The 19,312-nt window shown below is 40.5% G+C and overlaps 1 protein-coding gene across 10 annotated transcripts in view; it reads left to right on the top strand.

The window, feature by feature from the left end:
• Positions 1-5,903: 5,903 nt before the first annotated feature.
• The window catches only part of PPP1R12B (protein phosphatase 1 regulatory subunit 12B), a 223,797-nt gene continuing 210,388 nt past the window's right edge, over positions 5,904-19,312 (top strand). For all 10 annotated transcript variants that reach the window (XR_007148087.1, XM_047840206.1, XM_047840196.1 and 7 more), the window contains exon 1: positions 5,904-6,697. Coding sequence is in view for 9 of the 10 variants with exons in the window: in XM_047840206.1 (XP_047696162.1) it covers positions 6,122-6,697 (576 nt within the window). In the remaining variant the exon portion in view is untranslated. The remainder of the gene's footprint in view (positions 6,698-19,312) is intronic.

The raw sequence follows: 19,312 nt of genomic DNA on the forward strand, positions 1-19,312 counted from the left end.
CCCAGAAGTTCGGTGCGGCTCCGCCTCCCTCCCCTAGGGGCTTGCGATTGGCCCGCAGCAATGCCCGGGGGAGGAGCGCAGCGCCCTATTGGCTAGCGCTCTGACCTGACTTCCGCTCGCGCCGCTTTCAAATCGGAGCGCGCTTCCGACCCCACCCGTCCATCTCTTACGCGAAGCCGTCGTTCAGGGCTGAGACGCTCATAGGTTCTGCCCGGCTGCACCAACTGGTGTGGCCCGTGCGGTGACAAGTTCTGCTATGAAGTCAGCTTTGTCAGAGCAGGCAAGAAGTTGGAAATCGCCTCATAGGAGGAGCAATGAAGGGAACCGGAAATATTTGAACTGGAGAAGGGAATGCGTGATACGTCTCTTCATTTAAGTATTCTTTCACATGGAAAATTCAGCTTCAGAGGACACATCAAAGACCAATGGATGAAAGCTAAAGCGATGCAGAATTTAGCTCAATGAAGCACTGTAGCAATTAGAACCTTGAAGAACAGAACAGGTAAGCTTGATAGGTAGTGAATTCCTTCATCACTGGAAGCGTTCAAGTGGAAGTTAATTAGGGATAGTGCAAAAGGGATCCTTGCATTGGGTGGAAGTTTAGAATAGATGACTTTGAGGCTTTCTTCCAACTCTAAAAGTGTGGTACTACCTGACCAAGGAGGTGTCTGTTTATGGCTAAGCTGGCATTGACTTCTCAAAGGTTCCTCGGCTCCGTGAGCATACATGGTGGCTTGGACCTGACTTGAATCTAAAGGACACGGCTGTAACTTGACTAGCCTTTGGGAATACTGTGGGTGGGAAAACAACAACAACAGCACACACACGAAACCCTCATCTCCCTGCTTTCAGCCCATTGTGTGGCTTTGGAACAATGGTGGCATAGGAGTAATGACCAGTCTTCCTAAACTTGCAAACCAATATAATTCTGGCCGCTGCAGTGATTTCTGCATGTAGTCCAGAACGGTGTTAAGTAGCACGTGGTTCCGGGAGCCCACTGCCTGGTATGTTACCTCTACCCTGGAGACCCACACATTCACTAGCTCTGTGTCCATGGTTCTACCCTGGGGATCCCCACGTTGATTTCAAGAATGAATCAACTAAAGTGGCTTATGGGGCGCCTGGGTGGCTCAGTTGGTTGAGTGGCCGACTTCGGCTCAGGTCATGATCTCACGGTCCATGAGTTCGAGCCCCGCGTCGGGCTCTGTGCTGACAGCTCAGAGCCTGGAGCCTGTTTCAGATTCTGTGTCTCCCTCTCTCTGACCCTCCCCCGTTCATGCTCTGTCTCTCTCTGTCTCAAAAATAAATAAACGTTAAAAAAAAATAATTAAAAAAAAAGAATAAAGTGGCTTATGAATTACAAACATAAGGAGTCTTAGGACTGTTCAACCTAATTTCCAGTTCACTACTGGGGTTTTGCATTTATTGCTAGTATTTCCTCATTGTAATGAAGTGTTTTCTAGAGTTGGCTGCTTATGTTACTGCTGATTTTTTTTTAATCCCTTCAGTGTCTTTATTTTCTTCCTACCCCAATTGTAATTGAATTTCAATTACAGTTATATCTTAAGAATTGAAATAGATTACTTCCTCGGAAGAGAAATGAGTCTTAAACATCTTTTTTCTTTTTATTTATTTTGAAAGAAAGAGAGAGAGAATCCCAAGCAGGCCCTGTCTGAGAAATGAGTCTTAAAAATGTCTCTTAAAGGGGCATCTGGGTGTCTCAGTTGGTTGAGCAACTGACTCCTGATTTCTACTCGGGTTATGATCCCGGGATCATGGGATCCAGCCCTTCATTGGGCTCCGTGTGGAGCCTGCTTGGGATTCTGTCTCTCGCTCCCTCTGCCCCTCTTCCCCTCTCTTGCACTGGCTCTCTCTCTCTCTCACTCTCTCTCAAAGAAAAAATAAAAAAAAATATTAAAGACATCTCTTAGAAAAAGCAGGAACTGTGTGGAGTCTGGTGGAAAGGAGAGATAGTATCATAAAGGAAGCGAATGCCAAAAATTTTGGCAACCAAATTGAAAGGATTGAATAAAAGAAAAAAGGTAAAGAGAACTCCAGGGGCTAAATGTACAGTTTCCATTTGTCCACCAGAGGGAGGTATGTCAACTGGTGAGAATAGAGGCCAGGCTGAAAAATTTTTGTTAACCGTATACAGGTGTTATTGCTTTTATAAAGGAAGTATTCTAATATTATGATTTATTTTTTAAGTGTATTGTGGGAAATTACTTAACAAAAATTTCTTCACACAAGAATATATATGCATCATAGCTAGTTCCCTTAATACATTTAAAAGCAAAACCATTTGTGATTATTTGTCAGTGTTTACTCATTTGAATATAAAATATATTTTCTTTAATATGGAGTATTTTTTTTTAGTAAATCTAAACTATCAGGTTTGTTTAATGGACCGATGATATAAATTTATTCTCAGAAATTCCTGGTTGGGGGAAGATGTTTCAGAAAAACTTCCATGATTTTAATTTTGAAAAACTTTTTTGAGCCATTATACACAGATTAATTTTGTTTTATTTTTTGTGGCATGGCTTTTTTTTTTTTTTGCCTGAGCCGGTTAAATTAATTGGTTTATAATACTTATTACTGCTTTTTGTAATCACATAGCTGAAGATACATTCCTCTCCTTCCAGGTAGGTATGACTTAAATTATCCAAGGAACTTAGTTACTTATATTTTTCTTTACAATCTCCAAAGAAGGCATTACACTCTAATGGCCTCAGGCTAACAAAAGCAAATAAAATAGATACAGTAAGGTAGTATTTCCTGGAACTTCCTAGTGTTGAGACTGAATTCTTCCTGTTGAAATTTAAGTGTACCTCTTAGGAATGAAAGGATTTAACTTGGACTTGCTCAATTTTAGCGCATTTATACAACTAGCACCAGATGTGTCTTCTTCCCTGATTCTGAATGTGAAAATAATACAGCCAAAAGAAATGTAACATTATTGATCTCTGAAAATTTTACCCCAGTTAAAAAATTCTTATTAGAAAACCATTAGGTCAGTAAAATATACAGTTCAATAATACATGCTTTTTGTGAGGAGCCATTGTGTATCAGGAACATAATATTAAGAGAGTATACATGGATTGCTGCCCAGAGATTTGTCTGAGATTTCAGCAATTTGTTATGCCAAAACCTTGCCCCTCTCTACTTTTTGGCTTCTATCTAGATTGGCAGAGTTTAGTTAATGATGGTTTCTTGAAGAAGGTTAAGCATCTAGCTGGATATTCTTTCCTATCTGATATAATATCAGTGTTTCTTTTATCCTATAGGGAGAGTTCTGTTTGAGAGCTTGTGGGAAATGTTAATTATCAGCACGAGGCTGAGTTGTAATAAGAGGTTTAATGTTGACAAGTTACAAAATGAATCTCATACAGAATATTAAAAAAAAATTTTTTTATGTTTATTTATTTTTGAGACAGAGAGAGACAGAGCATGAACAGGGGAGGGGCAGAGAGAGAGGGAGACACAGAATCCGAAGCAGGCTCCAGGCTCCCAGCCATCAGCCCAGAGCCCGACGCGGGGCTCAAACTCACGGACCGCGAGATCGTGACCTGAGCCAAAGTCGGACGCTCAACTGACTGAGCCACACAGGTGCCCCTCATACAGAATATTTTTAATTGCAGTAGATGAAGAGGGGTGACAAGTTCTACAGTGAGTGTAAATTATTGCACAGTAGTAAGGAAAACAAGGCTATATAAAGTATAAATGATTACATCTTAACTATTTTATTTTTATTTTTTGTTTAATTTTTTTAATGTTTATTTTTTTTTTTATTTTTTTTTTCATTTTTTTAAATTTATTTTTGGGACAGAGAGAGACAGAGCATGAACGGGGGAGGGGCAGAGAGAGAGGGAGACACAGAATCGGAAACAGGCTCCAGGCTCTGAGCCATCAGCCCAGAGCCCGACGTGGGGCTCGAACTCACGGACCGCGAGATCGTGACCTGGCTGAAGTCGGACACTTAACCGACTGCGCCACCCAGGCGCCCCAATGTTTATTTATTTTTGAGAGAGAGAGAGAGAGAGAGAGAGAGAGCGCGCGCAAGTGGGGGAGGGGCAGAGAGAGAGGGAGACACAGAATCCCAAGCAGGTTCCAGGTTCCAAGCTGTCAGCACAGAGCCCAATGAGCCACCCAGGCACCCTTTTTTAAAAAGTTTATTTATTTATCCTGAGAGAGAGAGAGAGAGAGAGAGAGAGAGAGAGAGAGAGAGAAAACATGCACACAAGTGGGGGAGGGGCAGAAAAAGAGAGAGGGGACAGAGAGGATCCCAAGCAGGCTTTGCACGTGTGCAGAGATTGATGTGGGGCTCGAACTCATGAATGGTGAGATCATGACCTAAGCCAAAATCAGATGCTTAACCAACTGAACCACCCAGGCACCCCTTTATTTATTTATTACAGTTTCTTTTGAGAGAGAGAGCACATGCACAGGAGAGCAAGTGGGGGAGGGACAGAGAGGGAGAGGGAGAGAGAGAACCCCAAGCAGGCTCCATGCTCAGCACAGAGGGGCTGATCTTACAAATCATGATTTCATGACGTGAGCCTAGATCAAGAGTCAGGCACTTAACTGATTGAGCCACCCAGACGCCCCTTGATAATTTAATGCATATTGTTATTCACCATTCACAAAGATGCCGTAGTAGGGGCGCCTGGGTGGCGCAGTCGGTTGAGCGTCCGACTTCAGCCAGGTCACGATCTCGCGGTCCGTGAGTTCAAGCCCTGCGTCGGGCTCTGGGCTGATGGCTCAGAGCCTGGAGCCTGTTTCCAATTCTGTGTCTCCCTCTCTCTCTGCCCCTCCCCCGTTCATGCTCTGTCTCTCTCTGTCCCAAAAATAAATAAATGTTGAAAAAAAAAAAATTAAAAAAAAAAAATTTGAAAAAAAAAAAAAAAGATGCCGTAGTAGGACAATATTTATAAAGTATTCAAGAATATCTAATTAAAGCCTATTGTGGATGCACATGGTATTCTAAAACATAATATTTTGCATTTGCATGTCATTGTTCATTTAATTCTCAATTCATCTCAGGGGAAGTTGAGGCAACCACAAATGTTCACAATGGAATATAATAAAGTTTCCCTTTACAATGACCTAATCACTTGTAATAATTTTTAATGAAAAATTTTATATATACAGAAGACTATTTGAAAACATACAGAACCTAATAATTGTATATGTTCTCTTTCATTATGGACACCACATTTAATTATATTTTGTCCATGACCTTAGCCCTGGTATAGGTATTAAATCAGGCTTACAGGTTTTATAGCCAAGTTTACTGTGAATATGAAAATGTCCTGTTTGCAGCCTTGGGAATTTAGTATGCCCCATAGTTGTCGTTTTGTAACTTTGCGGGGGGTGGGGTTAGAAATCATGAAAGATAAGGTATCCACTCTGTCTCTTAAGAATTTAAGACCCAGGATAAGGGTAGAAGAGGAGGAGGGAGAAAGAAGGGAAGTTAATATTTATTGTGAGCATAAATGTGCCAAGTATATTACTAGGTATCCTTGAATGTATTATTTGATCCACAGGACTATTCTGTGAGGTGTTACTATTCCCACTTTACAAATAAGGAAACAGGCTCAGAGAAATCAAGTAACTTGTTTAGAGAAGTCAATTCAATTTGAATTGAAAGCTTATATTCTTTCCGCTATCCTGGGATGCATCCTTTCCTGGATCTTTTTAGGGCCTAAAATGTAAGTGTCTCATTCAAAGAATTGATTTATAATATGTACCACTGTATATGTATCCATGCTCCTCCTCCCCATGCACCTTTAGTGATTAATACGTATTAACGTATTATACGTTATAATGTAAATAAAACTCTAAATTTAGAACCACGGCATAGATTTGAGTCTTTCGGGTACTTTATGTCTAGTTTTCCCCAACAGAAAATAGGAATAATGACTGCCTCTTTTGCACTTCAAAGGACTGATGTGATAATTAGGGACCCAAGATTAGGCGGCAGTCACTACAAGAATAAACTACAATTCCCAAAATGCCCAAAGAGGCTGACGCCGGTCCGGGAAACAATTCCAGCTTTAGGGCAAAGGTGACCCCTCTGGGTCCCGCGGCTAAGTAGGGAGAGGCTGTCATCGCCTCTTCAATGATGCATCCAGGGATTTGTAGTTCCCTCAAGGCCATGGCCTGCCCTCGGGGCCCGTCTCTTACTACAAGTCCCGTGATGACCCGAGGCGCGGGCAGCGCCTGCGTGTTGAAGCCGAGAGAGCGTGCGGGCGGTGCTAGTGGCGGGAGGAGTAAAGATGGCGGTGCGGGGGTCTCCGCCTTCTGCTCCCGGCTGAAGCGCTCTGAGGGAAGCGGCAGCGGCAACTGGGGCAGCAATAGCAATCCAGTGGTGGTAGTTTCAGCAGCGGCTGCTGAGGCCGAAGCAATGGCAGAATTGGAGCACCTAGGCGGGAAGCGGGCGGAGTCGGCGCGAATGCGGCGAGCTGAGCAGCTTCGGCGCTGGCGGGGCTCGCTGACAGAGCAGGAACCCGCGGAGCGACGAGGCACCGGGCGGCAGGCGCAGACTCGCCGCGGGAGCCCAAGAGTCCGCTTCGAGGACGGTGCTGTCTTCCTGGCCGCTTGCTCTAGCGGGGACACCGACGAGGTGAAAAAGCTTCTGGCAAGAGGTGCAGACATCAACACGGTCAACGTGGACGGTTTGACAGCCCTGCACCAGGTAACTCCTTTTTCGGCTTCATGGGCGTCCAGTCTCCTACCGATGAACCTGTGACCCCTGCGGGCTGCCCATGGAGAGAGTGTTAGTGTCACCGCCGAGCCCTCCTGCATGGTCCTTTGGGGCTAGTCGGTTTCATTCTTGGCCAGTTTCCTCCACTAATCAAGTCTTTTTCAGACTCCGGGGTCTCTACCTGAAGGAATAGTGTCACCCAGCTGCCTGGTCAGTGTTTGTATTTCCCTCCACCTACTTGAGTTGTCATGGTTACTGATGATTTGGTCTCCGGTGTTATCCCTATAGATTAGTCTTCTTCACTCGGTCTGGTTGGTGTGCCTGGACACCGCGGCACTCGTGTAAGCATAGTCAACGTCATTTGTCTGATGCCTTCTCAGAAAATTCAGTTTTCCGTTTGTGTGACCCTATGATAGAATATCTTCGATCACTCAGAGAGCAAAGCCCTGTATTGGGTTAAGGCAAGCAGATCTTCTGAAACCACACCTCTTGTTTTGCTGGTTTGTAATGATTCAGAAACAGTTTGTGTCTCCTACAGGCTCCTAGAACACCCCTGACCTCATTGTCGTAGGCGTCTTCTTAGGAGCATTACCTCCCTAAGAGCTCCCTATGGAGAACCAACCTACTGAATCACTTATGTTTGTTTGATACTTGTGGAATAGCCTTTTTCCTTTCTTTTTGCTTAAAGCTTTCTATAGAAATCATTTGCCCTATCTATAGCTATAGTACATGGATTGTGGATAACTTAACAATGCTCTGCTTAGTAATGACACTTTTACTTGTCTCATCTTATGCAACAATTTTCTTACTTATGCAGTAACCTTCAATATATACTGACTGTCAGAACTAACTCCACTCTCCCTTCCCAAATGGAACTTCATCAGTTACTTCGGTGAGCTGAGAGCTGGACACCCACTCTTAATCTTTCTTATTTCTCTTTTTTCTGTTGTGTGTGCAAAGTCAACGTGTTGGCATGAGAACCCACTTCTAAATAATAATTCCGTTTTGGGTCTTACCACTTCACTGAATGTATCAGCCAATAGCTTAAAATTATTCCTCACTGTGCGTGCAACCCTTCTCTCTCAGATGGAGGAAACTTCTTTTCATCCTATTTGTATCTGTTTTATTTTCCTGCTATAACAGTGCCCCACCTAAGGTAGCAGTCAACATTTGTGTGGTCCTTTGCTGCTTAAAAATTCTTTCATATGTCTCTCCCCTATATGAATCTCAGCAGTGATTCTTGAAGTAGGTGTGGCAAGTAGTGTTGTAATCCCATTTTACAGATGAGGAATCCGAAGCTCAGAAAATTGTCACTTGTGCAAGATTAGGAAGGAGAGAAGTTGCCCTCAGGCATGGATTTTTCAGACTTAAATTCCAGAGCTTTATATATCACCTAATAAGAAGCTGAGTATAAATAAGATATATGCTAAGAGGACCATATTCATTATTTTAAGTTTCCGAACTCTTTGAGAAGGTGAATTTTTATTTAGGAGATTGAGATCTAGATTCTGGAAGGAACCATTTCATGGGTTTATAGATGATAGAGAAATAGAATCCAGTTTTCTGGTCCCTGTGTTCCTTTATTGAATCATGATTCTATCAAAGTATTTTTCTTAGTGTAACGCAGTAGCCCTGTTTCTTCTAAGATGACTCTGCTCTCTGAACCTGTTCCTTCCCATACACATTTTAATAATGCCCTGAGAAAAGCACCTACTTTGACGTCACTCTGGTAGGTCTCCTTCTCATACAAGGTGACCACTTTTCTGTTCCCTTCTCCTGAGGCTGACCTTGTTGGTGCCTTTTCTTCTATCTTAACCACCATCCCAGATTGTGAAGTACAACTTCTCTCACTTAGTATGCTCTTCACATTCAGTAATCCTTCGAAATAGGAGAGGAAGGAGATGACAGCTCTGAGTCGTGTTTGGTTCTGTTTTTTAAAACACCTGCATATGTAATATTGGCATTCCTCCCTGTTTATGGGGCTGGCAATGAGTTGAATTGTATAGGTTTACTCAATAATAGACAAATTCAGCTAAAGATTAAACTGCTCGAAGATTTGAGGCCAAATAAATCTTATGTTGAGAAACAATCTCTTTGTTTGAACCAAGACAAGGGGCCTTTATTGGCTCAGGAACTCTTTCTCAAGTTAGTTTCCGTAGAGTGACAGTATGTTTCTCCATGATCTGAAGAACTCTTGAGGTATAAAAGGTTATATTCAAAATGTGAGACTGGAGCTGCCAGTAGCTGAACAACTGACTCTGTGACCGTCCTTCTGTGAAATGGAGAGTGGTACAATTATCTGAATTATTTAAAATATCCACCTGTTATATATGCACGATATGAATTATCAGGATAATTGCTTTCTTTCTCCCTTTTGTTTGGCCATGGCCTCTTGACCAACTGTGAATTACCATCTTGGCATGTTGGAAGAAACCCCCAGATGATACTGGTGGTTGACTTTTCTCCTTTCCCCGCAAGGTCACAAGTAGATGATTTACACTTCAGGTTGTGGTGCCTTGATGCTACTTTTGACTTAGAGACCTTTCTTTCTTGGCAGCCTTTGCTTAGGCCACGAGGTGCTTGAGTCAATGATAAGCTCCAGGGGGCCTATTAATAATACTTGAAATAGACTGAGGTAAGAAATAGCTCAAAGGTTAGACCTCCTCTTATGAAAGTCTTGGGGACTGATACAGACTAACTAAGCTTGGGTGAATAAATTGTATATGTTCTTAGTATCCCAGGGCGACCAATGAAAAAGGCTTTAATCTGATCTGATAACCCTTGAAAGCATTTCTTTGCTCCCAGAGGAATTCCCATTTCATTTATTTATATACATTATAGGGCATGAAGTGTGGGTTAATAATTTTGTGTGCAGTGGTACTTCTTGAAATTTAATTTTATTTATTTATTTTGCAAGGTTGATTATTATCACCTATCTTTGTATCCTTAGTGTTATGATCTTGGGTGCTCTAAGTCTAGATATAAGCTCTTAAAACTGTATCTGCCATCTTGTTGGGCTGCTGTAAGAGACAGGTGCTTGTTTTCAGAGAGATTTTCTGGGATTTGTTAGAATGAATGCCTGCTTATTTCTTCAAAATATAGTTTATTAGGACTTATATTTGTGTTGGGTGTAGTGGATGCTAATGTCAGTCCACATAGAGACCAGAATGAGTCTATACTTGACTCAGAAACTCAGGTTGGTTTTGTAATGGTCTCAGAGTCTGAGTTTGGACCCTCAGGGTCATCCCAGACTGGAATTCAACTCCTAGTGTTTTCTGTTATTCTAGAGCTGCCCCAATCTGACCTGTAGCTTCAGGGAGATTAAAAATATCTACTTCTCAGGAAGAAAGGTGGAGATAGAAACAGATGAGAAGGGAAGGAGGAAAGGCAGAACAATTTATATTCAGAGTGAGACAGGGTTAAGCAGAAGAAGACTAAGATGATGATGTGTTCAGTTCAGTATAGTATGAATGTGTGCCAATAGGTATGGTGAAATAAAACGTGTGTGTGTGTGTGTGTGTGTGTGTGTGTGTGTGTGTGTGTGTGTGTGTTTTAAAGTAATCTTGGGGCGCCTTGGTGGCTCAGTCAAGTGTCCGACTTCAGCTCAGGTCATGATCTCACAGTTCGTGGGTTTGAGCTCCGCATCGGACTCTGCACAGACCATGTGAAGCCTGCTTGGGATTGTCTCCCTCTTTCTGCCCCTCGCTCGCTCGAGCTCTCTCTTTCTCAAAATAAATAAATAAACTTTGAAAGAAAATAAAATAAGGGGTGCCTGGGTGGCTCAGTCAGGTAAGTGTCTGACTTTTGATTTTGGCTCAGGTCACCATCTCACAGTTTGTGAGGTTGAGCCACACATTGGGCTTTTTACTGACAGTGCCTGCTTGGGATTCTCTCTCTCACTCTCTCCTCCTATCCCATGTGCTCTCTCTCTCTCTCTCAAATAAATAAACTTAAACAAAAAACAACAACAACAAAAAAATCTCTATGCCCAATGTGGGGCTTGAACTCATGACCTCAGGATCAAGGGTCACGTGCTGTATGGACTGACCCAGTCAGGTGTCCCTAAAACTTGTATTCTTAACTCTCTCTCTCTCTCTCTCTCTCTCTCTCTCTTTTTTTTTTTTTTTACATTTATTTTTGAGAGACAGAGACAGAGCACGAGGGGGAGAGGGGCAAAGAGAGAACTAGACACAGAACCCAAAGCAGACTCCAGGCTCTGAGCTGTCAGCACAGGGCCCGACATGGGGCTCGAACTCGTGAACCATGAGATCATGACGCTGAACTGACTGAGTCACCCAGCACCCTTTAACCGTTTCTCTTTTATTCCAAGTTCATTACTTATTTCTTATAGTTCCATCTGTGAAATGACTTTGCCTTACCCTATATATTGAATTTTGCTTAGTGTCAGGACCCAAGACAATATGGGATTAAGGAAATCTTATTGGCTGCTTCATTATTGTGGACCTAGAATAGTCATCCTGAGTCATTTACTCTTCAGATTGGTTGATATGATGCATCAGGCTATGTTGGGCACCTGGCCCCTTGCCTTATGAGTATTAGTCCCAAGTTTCCATGCCATAGTGGACCTCAGAGCCAGATTTGAAAAATAGGCTTATTTTTATGGTGGGGTATTTTTCCATTTTGTTTTGTTTTGGTTTGGTTTGAGTACAGATGTAAGTGACTTTTATTTGTTTCCTAGCCAAATTTTTGTTGCCCCGATCTTAAAATCCATCTTGTAGAGTAGCTATATGCTATCATTTGGGCTTATAGAGTCTTCTCTGTGGGTATTTTTAAATAGGGAAGCTGTCAGTGTGTGTAGTTTAAGCATAATTCTGCTAAAGGTAGAAGGCTGGACAGGTTTTGTTGGTAAATTAAAATTAGGTCATTGCTTGCTTATTTTTAAGTATTTTTTAAATTAAAGGATATATACAGTATATACAGTATAATTCACCATTTTTACATGTAGAGTTCTGTGAGTTGTGACAAATACATGCAGTTGTGTAACCACCGCCGCAGTCAAGATATAGAGGATTATTGTTATCCCCAAGATTTCTTTGTGCTCCTCGTAGCCAACTCCTCCTCCCACCCCCAGCCCATGGCAGTCATTCATCCATGTTCTGTTCCCATAACCACAGTGCCATATAGATGAATCATACAGCATGGAGCCTTTTGAATCTGGCTGCTTTCATTTGCTAGAATGCACTGACATCCATCCATTTTGTTGAATGTGTCAGTAGCTCAGTGGTCTTTATTGCTGAGTGGTAGTCCAGCATATATATGGAAGTACTACAGTTTGTGTATCCATTCACCAGTTGAAGGACATCTGGATTATTTCCAGTTTTGGGTAATAATGAGTAAAACTGCTAGAAGCATTTGCATTCACATTTTTGTGTGGATATGTTTCATTTCACTTTGGTTAAATTCCTAGCAGTGGGATAACTGAGTCATGTGGCAATGAACTTCAAAAGAAACTGCCAGACTTCTTAAGTGGCTTTACCATTTTGCATTCCAACTAGCAATGTATGAGTTCCAGTTGCTTCATCCTTCCTATACTTGGTATTATCTTTTTATTTAAGCTCTTTCTAATAGTTACGTAGTGATAAGTCAGTTTTAATGACTGTAGTAATAATAGTAGTAACAGGAGCTGTAGTAGTTAGTAGTAGTTATTGTAACGCCCACTTATGTGGTATTTACTCTGAGCCAAGGACTCTTCCAAGTTCTTTTAATATATGAACTTGTGTGTAATACTTAAAACAGCTCATGAGTAAGGTATTATTATTAGTATTATTGTCTGGATTTTACAGAGATGGGGAAACTGAGACACTGCCCATGGTCACACAGATAGTAAATGGCAGAGCTAGAATTTATTTGAGCCCAGGCAGTCTGACTGTAGAGTCCATGTTCTTAACTATATGTTGCCTCTTACTGGACTAAATTGCCTCTCATTCTTAAAAAATTTAGGAAATGAAATTATAAAAAAAATTGAGAGTGATTTAAAATCAGGCTACTTGGAGTATATCTCCAATATATATCTCCAATAGTTAATATACTATTAACATTTTAGTATATTCCTTTCAGATTTCTTTTTTAACATTATATTGAGTTTATATGTATGTGTGTAAGAACGTCTTTACAAAGTTGGTATCATACACTGTCTCCTGGTTTTTTCACTTAATTTTCCTTGTAATTGTTTTCCTATATCATTGAATATGCTTTGAAAGTAAAGTTTTTGATGTGTGAATAATATATCATCATTTGGATATGGTTTACTGTATTATCTTCCTTGTGAGAGATTTTATTAGATTGTTAATTTATAGCTAATATTGAATACCTAATAGCAGATTGTCTGTGTGCTAAAGTGTATGTTTGTTGATAGATAGGTATAGTTTCTGCCCTCAAGGAACTCAGAGCCTGGTTTGGAGATAGATATAGATAGATAGATAGATAGATAGATAGATAGATAGATACAAACAAACAATTAGTTTTAGAGTGATAATTTCTATGATAACAGGCAAAGATGCACTCCTAAGTGGAGGGACAAAGGAAGGCAGTCCATGATGGTGCAGCACTGTGGGCAGAGAAATAGGAGTAAATCTGGTGTGCAGGCAGAGGGGACACAGCAGGGTCCAAATGGATGCATTTGGAGAGTTAGGGAAGGGGTGAGGATAACATCCTAGAGGACTTTGAATATCAAACACCAGACCAAGAATGCTTGATGGAGTCCTTAGCAGAAGACTTTTGTGGGTTTGAGCAGGGGAGTTAACCCAACCAAAGCAACATTAAGGAATATGAAGCTGCATTTGGATTTCAGAATGAATGGAAGGACACAGATGAAAGAACCATGAGGAGCACCTGGGTGGGTCAGTTGGTTAAGCATCCGACTCTTGGTTTTGGTTCAGGTCATGGTCTCAGAGTTTGTGAGTTCAAGTCCCATGTCGGGCTCTGCGCTGATAGCACGAAACCTGCTTGGATTCTCTCTCTCTCTCTCTCTCTCTCTCTCTCTCTCTCTCTCTCTCTCTGCCCCTTCCCCCTTCAAAATGAATAAATAAACTTAAAAAGAAAGAAAGAACCAGCAGAGAGGATGGAGATGAGAAAGGAAAGAAAAATACAGTTCTAGCCTGTGAGTCTGAAAGAATTTTGTTATTCAAATTTTTTTTTTCAACGTTTATTTATTTTTGGGACAGAGAGAGACAGAGCATGAACGGGGGAGGGGCAGAGACAGAGGGAGACACAGAATCGGAAACAGGCTCCAGGCTCTGAGCCATCAGCCCAGAGCCTGACGCGGGGCTCGAACTCACAGACCGCGAGATCGTGACCTGGCTGAAGTCGGACGCTTAACCGACTGCGCCACCCAGGCACCCCAGAATTTTGTTATTCAGATGGATATAGGAGTTAGTACAGTTGTGGACCAAGGAGCTCTGAGGACATCCAAGTAGAAATACTGTATCCGTGATTCAAGACTAGTCATCACCTCCCTATATAGGGTCCAGTCTCCTCATATTTAAAATGAGAGAGTTGGATATTAGCATAAAGGTGAGAGTTGAAGCAGTGAGTGTGGAAGGCAAGAGGAGAAAATATAAAAGAGAAGAACAGAAAACACAATTAGGTCGTAGGCAGAGGATGCAGAGTTCCAATTAGAGCCATAGGAGTGTGTGGTAGGCTGACTAATGTCCCCTCAAAGATGTCTATATCCTAATCCCCATAACCTGTAAATATGTTACCTTGTATGGCAAAGGGACTTTGTAGATGTGATTAAGTTTAGGGTCTTGAAATGGGAAGATTATCTTGGATTATCCAAGTGAGTCCAATATGATCACAAAGGTCTTTATAGGAGGGAGGCAGGCAGGAGATCATAGTAGTAGATGCGATGATAGAAGCAAGAGACTGGAGTGATTTGAGGAAGGGGCTGTGAGCCAAGGAATGCAGGCAGCCTCTGAAAAAGGCAAGGAAATGGAGCCTCCCCTCAGAGTCTTAAGAAGGAGTTAGCCCTGCTGAAAACTTGATTTTAGCCCAGTGAGACCGAGTTCAGACTTCTGATCTGAAGATCTGTATGATAATAAATATGTACTGTTTTAAGCTACTAAATTAAAAAAATATTTTTTTAACGTTTGTTCATTTTTGAGAGACAGAGAGACAGAGCAGGCGTGGGGGAGGGGCAGAGAGAGAAGGAGACACAGAATCCAAAGCAGGCTCCAGGCTCTGAGCTGTCAGCACAGAGCCCCACAAAGGACTTGAACCCACCAATCATGAGATCATGACTTGAAGTCAGATGCTTAACCGGCAGAGCCACTCAGGTGCCCCTAAGCTACTAAATTTGTAGTAATTTGTTACACCAGCAATAGGAAACTAATACAGAGGAGAACCAGGAAAGGACAGTGATATTGAGGAGTTTCAAGGAATGGATGGTGAATAATGTAAAAGGAAATTGAGAAGAAGACCAAAACAAAACAAAACAAAACAACAACAACAACAAAAAAAAAAAAAAAAAGCAAAAACTGTTGGATTTGGTCATATATAACCGTTAAAGAACAGTTTCAATAGAAGGATGTTTTTGAGGGCTTTTGTGGCGATTATATGAAGTTTTTTCATATTAAGGATAACTTAAATTAATCTTTCTGTTGATTTTTGGAAGTAAAAAACTAGATTTGCCATCAATATGATTCTGTGAATTAGGACCCAAAATATGTGAGAAGACTCCTAAAAAGCTAGCTTTTGGCTAGTTCAAAATAATGAAAATGGTTTCATTATTTATGAGTTAAGAATATTTTAGAATATTAAATGTGATACTGGACCCCAAAGGTTATATTCCTATTACTGAAGAGCTGATTAGCTAGTTGAGATTATTTTATTTCCCAGTTCTGGTTTGGCCCATTTCCCACTCATTAGCACTGGCAGCCTTAGGGGAGCAGTATTAGGGAGGTTAGTACCAATAAACAATTTCTTTTGCCATTTATTCTTTCACATTCATTTGTTGAATCTCTACTTGGTGCTTGACTCTGTACTTCTTGTTACTTGTTACTTAGCAATTGATACATTTTTAGAAATGAACTAGAATTTGGGGAATGCTCTCCAGGATAGCTGGTTCCTATTATCATTTATAATAGGAAATTGGCTACCTAGTGATTTTCTATTTTAGCATTCTGGGTTTTGGGTATTTTATTCATCTGTATTTGTGATTATTTTCATCTATACTTGTGGATTCACACACTTCTACTTAAAGATGGTGAAAAGTGGAAGTTTGAGACCTTTAATATATCTTTATGTTTTAACAATAATAATAAATTCAGATTAGTGATCTTGACCCAGAATTTTATATAGGGCAAGGAATTGAAACCTCGTTTGGATTGCTAACTAAGTTTGTTAAGTTGGGGCAGGGGATGTGTTGTGGATTCCCCCCTCCCCCGCTTTTGAAGCGTTATTTATTTATTTATTTATTTATTTATTGAGAGTGAAAGAGAGCGAGTGTGTATAGTGAGAGAGGGGCAGAGAGAGAAGGAGAGAGAATCTTAAGCAGGCTGTATTCACACCCTGTACGAGCCTGACCTGGGGCTCCGTCTCGCCATGGTGAGATCATGACCTGAGCCAAAATCAAGAGCCAGACACTTTACTGTCTAAGCCTCCCAGACTCCCCTGAAATGTAATGTAAAAACTTGTTTTTTAAATCTCAGATTTTATTTATTTTATTTTTATTTATTTTATTTTTGTTTTAAAAATTCTATTTTTTTAAAAATTTAAATCCAAGTTAGTTTTTTAACATATAGTGTAATAATGGTTTCAGGAGTAGAATTTAGTGAGTCATCACTTACATATAACACCCAGTGTTCATACCAACAAGTGTCCTCCTGAATGCCCATCACCCATTTAGCCCATCCCCTGACCCAATACCCCTCCAGCAACCCTCAGTTTGTTCTCTGTATTATATTTTTTATTAAAAAAAATTTTTTTAATGTTTATTTATTTTTGGGAGAGACATAGAGTGCGAATGGGGGAGGGGCAGGGAGAGACAGAGAGAAAGAGAGAGAGGGAGACACAGAATCTGAAGCAGGCTCCAGGCTCTGAGCTGTCAGCACAGAGCCTGATGCGGGGCTCAAACTCACAGACCACGAGATCATGACCTCACCCAAAGTTTGACACTTAACTGACTGAGCCACCTAGGAGCCCCTGTTCTCTATGTTTTAGAGTCTCTTATGATTTGTCTCCCTCTCTGTATTTATCTTATTTTTCCTTCCCTTCCCCTATGTTCATCTGTTTTGTTTCTTAAATTCCACATATGAGTGAAATCATGTGATATTTATTTTTCTCTGATTTTGCCTTAGCATAATACATTCTAGTTCCATCCACATTGTTGCAAATGGCAAGATTTCATTCTTTTTGATCACTTAGTAATATTCCATTGTGTATATATCTATTTTTTAAGTAATCTCTGCACCCATCGTGGGGCTCAAGCTCACAATCTGGAGATCAAGAGTTGCTCGCTATACCAACTGAGCTAGCCAGGCACCCCTTAAATCTTAGATTTTAGATTGTAACCAGTTTGAGTAAATTTGGGGGGCTTGAAGTTTTATCAGGCAATGATGAGTTTATATTCATTTCGTGAGTCAATTTAATTAGAAAACTGAATCCTTAGTTCTTAATATTGAAAATTGATCTGCATGTGGCTTCTAATGAATATTGTAGTACATTGTAGTTATGGGATGGATTTGTGTAAGAATTTAGAAAAGATTTTGTACCTAGTATCTTAAACATTGTCATACTCTGGCAATCTTTTGGAATTATATTTAAATGCAATTTTGGGAAGGCATTTTATATTGCCATGCTCTGAATATCCATCTGTGATATATATAGTATACAACTTGGCTGTTACGTGTGAATTTTTGGTCTAATGACCCACTTTCTTTTTATTTTTTAGAGAGCTTTTTAATTGGGGCAACCGGGTGGCTCAGTAAAGCGTATGACTTCGGCCCAGGTCACGGTCTCATGGTTTGTGAGTTCAAACCCCATGTTAGGCTCTGTGCTGACAGCTTGGAGCCTGCTTTGGAATCTGTGTCTCCCTCACTCTCTGCCTCTCCCCTGCTCATGCTGTGTCTCTGTCTCTCTCAAAAATAAACATTTTTAAAAAACCACTTTTTTATTATAGATTATTTCAAAATATAAAATATAAAGGTAAAGAGAATAGTATAAATGAATTCCCAAAACTTATCAACTCAGGGCATCTGAGTGGTTCAGTTGGTTAAGCATCTGGCTCTTGGTTTCAGCTCAGGTCATGATCTCATGTTTTGTGGGTTTGAGCCCCGCATCGGACTCCATGGCCTGCTTGGGATTCTTTCTCCCTCTCTCGGCCCCTCTCCCTGACTCAAAAAACAAAAACAAAAACAAAATGAAAAAACCAAAGTTAAAAACATCAACTCGTGGCCAATCTTATTTCATTTCTAGGTCCTTTTCTCCCTATCCCCAATATACTGGATTATTTTACATCCAGCCTCAGATATAACATACTTTTGTTTGTCAATATTTCAATATGTATATCTAAAAAATGGGAATGTAATAAAAACAATCACAATCTCTTTATCACACCTAAAAATTGAACACTTACTCCTTAAAATTATAAAATATTCAATAGTGTTTAAATTTCCCTGATGGTTCATAGATTTTTTTTTTGTACAGTTTTATTTAAATTAGGATTCACATAAGGTCTGCATTGGTTCATATGTACCTTAAGACCCTCTTAATCTATAGTTTCCTCCTCACTTTTTTCCTCTGCATCTTATTTGTTGAAAAACAGGATTGTTTGTTCTGTGGTTTCCCACAATCTGGATTTTGCTGACTGTATGCTTGTAGTGTTAACATGTTCGTTTGTCTCCTGTATTTTCTATAAATTGGTAATCAGATCTAGAGATTTGATCTGATTCAGATTTAAATTTTTTGGTAAAAGTAAATGATGGCTGGTGGTGTATATTACTCCCAGGGGGCATATAATATCTAGTTATCTCTCTCGTTGTGGTTTAATGGCGTTGGTGGCCTAATAGAATTTTGATGTTTCCAGCCAGTCTTGACTACACCTGAATTTTAGGAATTCATTCATTCTTTTAATTATCATCATATTGTCTTGTGCTGACCCTCTAATTGGGATACCAGTGATCAAATAATGTAAATTGTGAGCATTGTGAATAAAATGGTTAATATAGGTTATAGTATATTGACTGTTGGAAGGCTTGATGTGGTACTTAGCCCATTTAGATTAGTACCCTTCATGTGTCAATATTTGTCAGTGATGATCACAATGGAGTAAGCTTTCTCTATTACTTTTTCATATCCGTTTCATTAACTCTCAACTGAAGTTCCTCTTGTTTTGAAATAGTGTTCACTTTCATGGAGCACCTGGGTGGCTCCATTAGATAAGTGTCCTACTTCGGCCCAGGTCATGATCTTCCAGTTCATGAGTTCAAGCCCCACATCCGGCTCTCTGCTGTCAGTGCAGGGCTCGCTTGGGATCCTCTTGTCTCCCTCTCTCTCTGCCCCTCTCATATTCTCACATGCTCTTTCTTTCTCTCTCTCTCTCAAAAATAAATAAAACATTAAAAAAAGTTCCAGTTCATAACATGGTTT

This window comes from Prionailurus viverrinus, chromosome F1 (genome assembly GCF_022837055.1).
Source record: "Prionailurus viverrinus isolate Anna chromosome F1, UM_Priviv_1.0, whole genome shotgun sequence".
Classification (NCBI taxonomy): domain Eukaryota; kingdom Metazoa; phylum Chordata; class Mammalia; order Carnivora; family Felidae; genus Prionailurus; species Prionailurus viverrinus.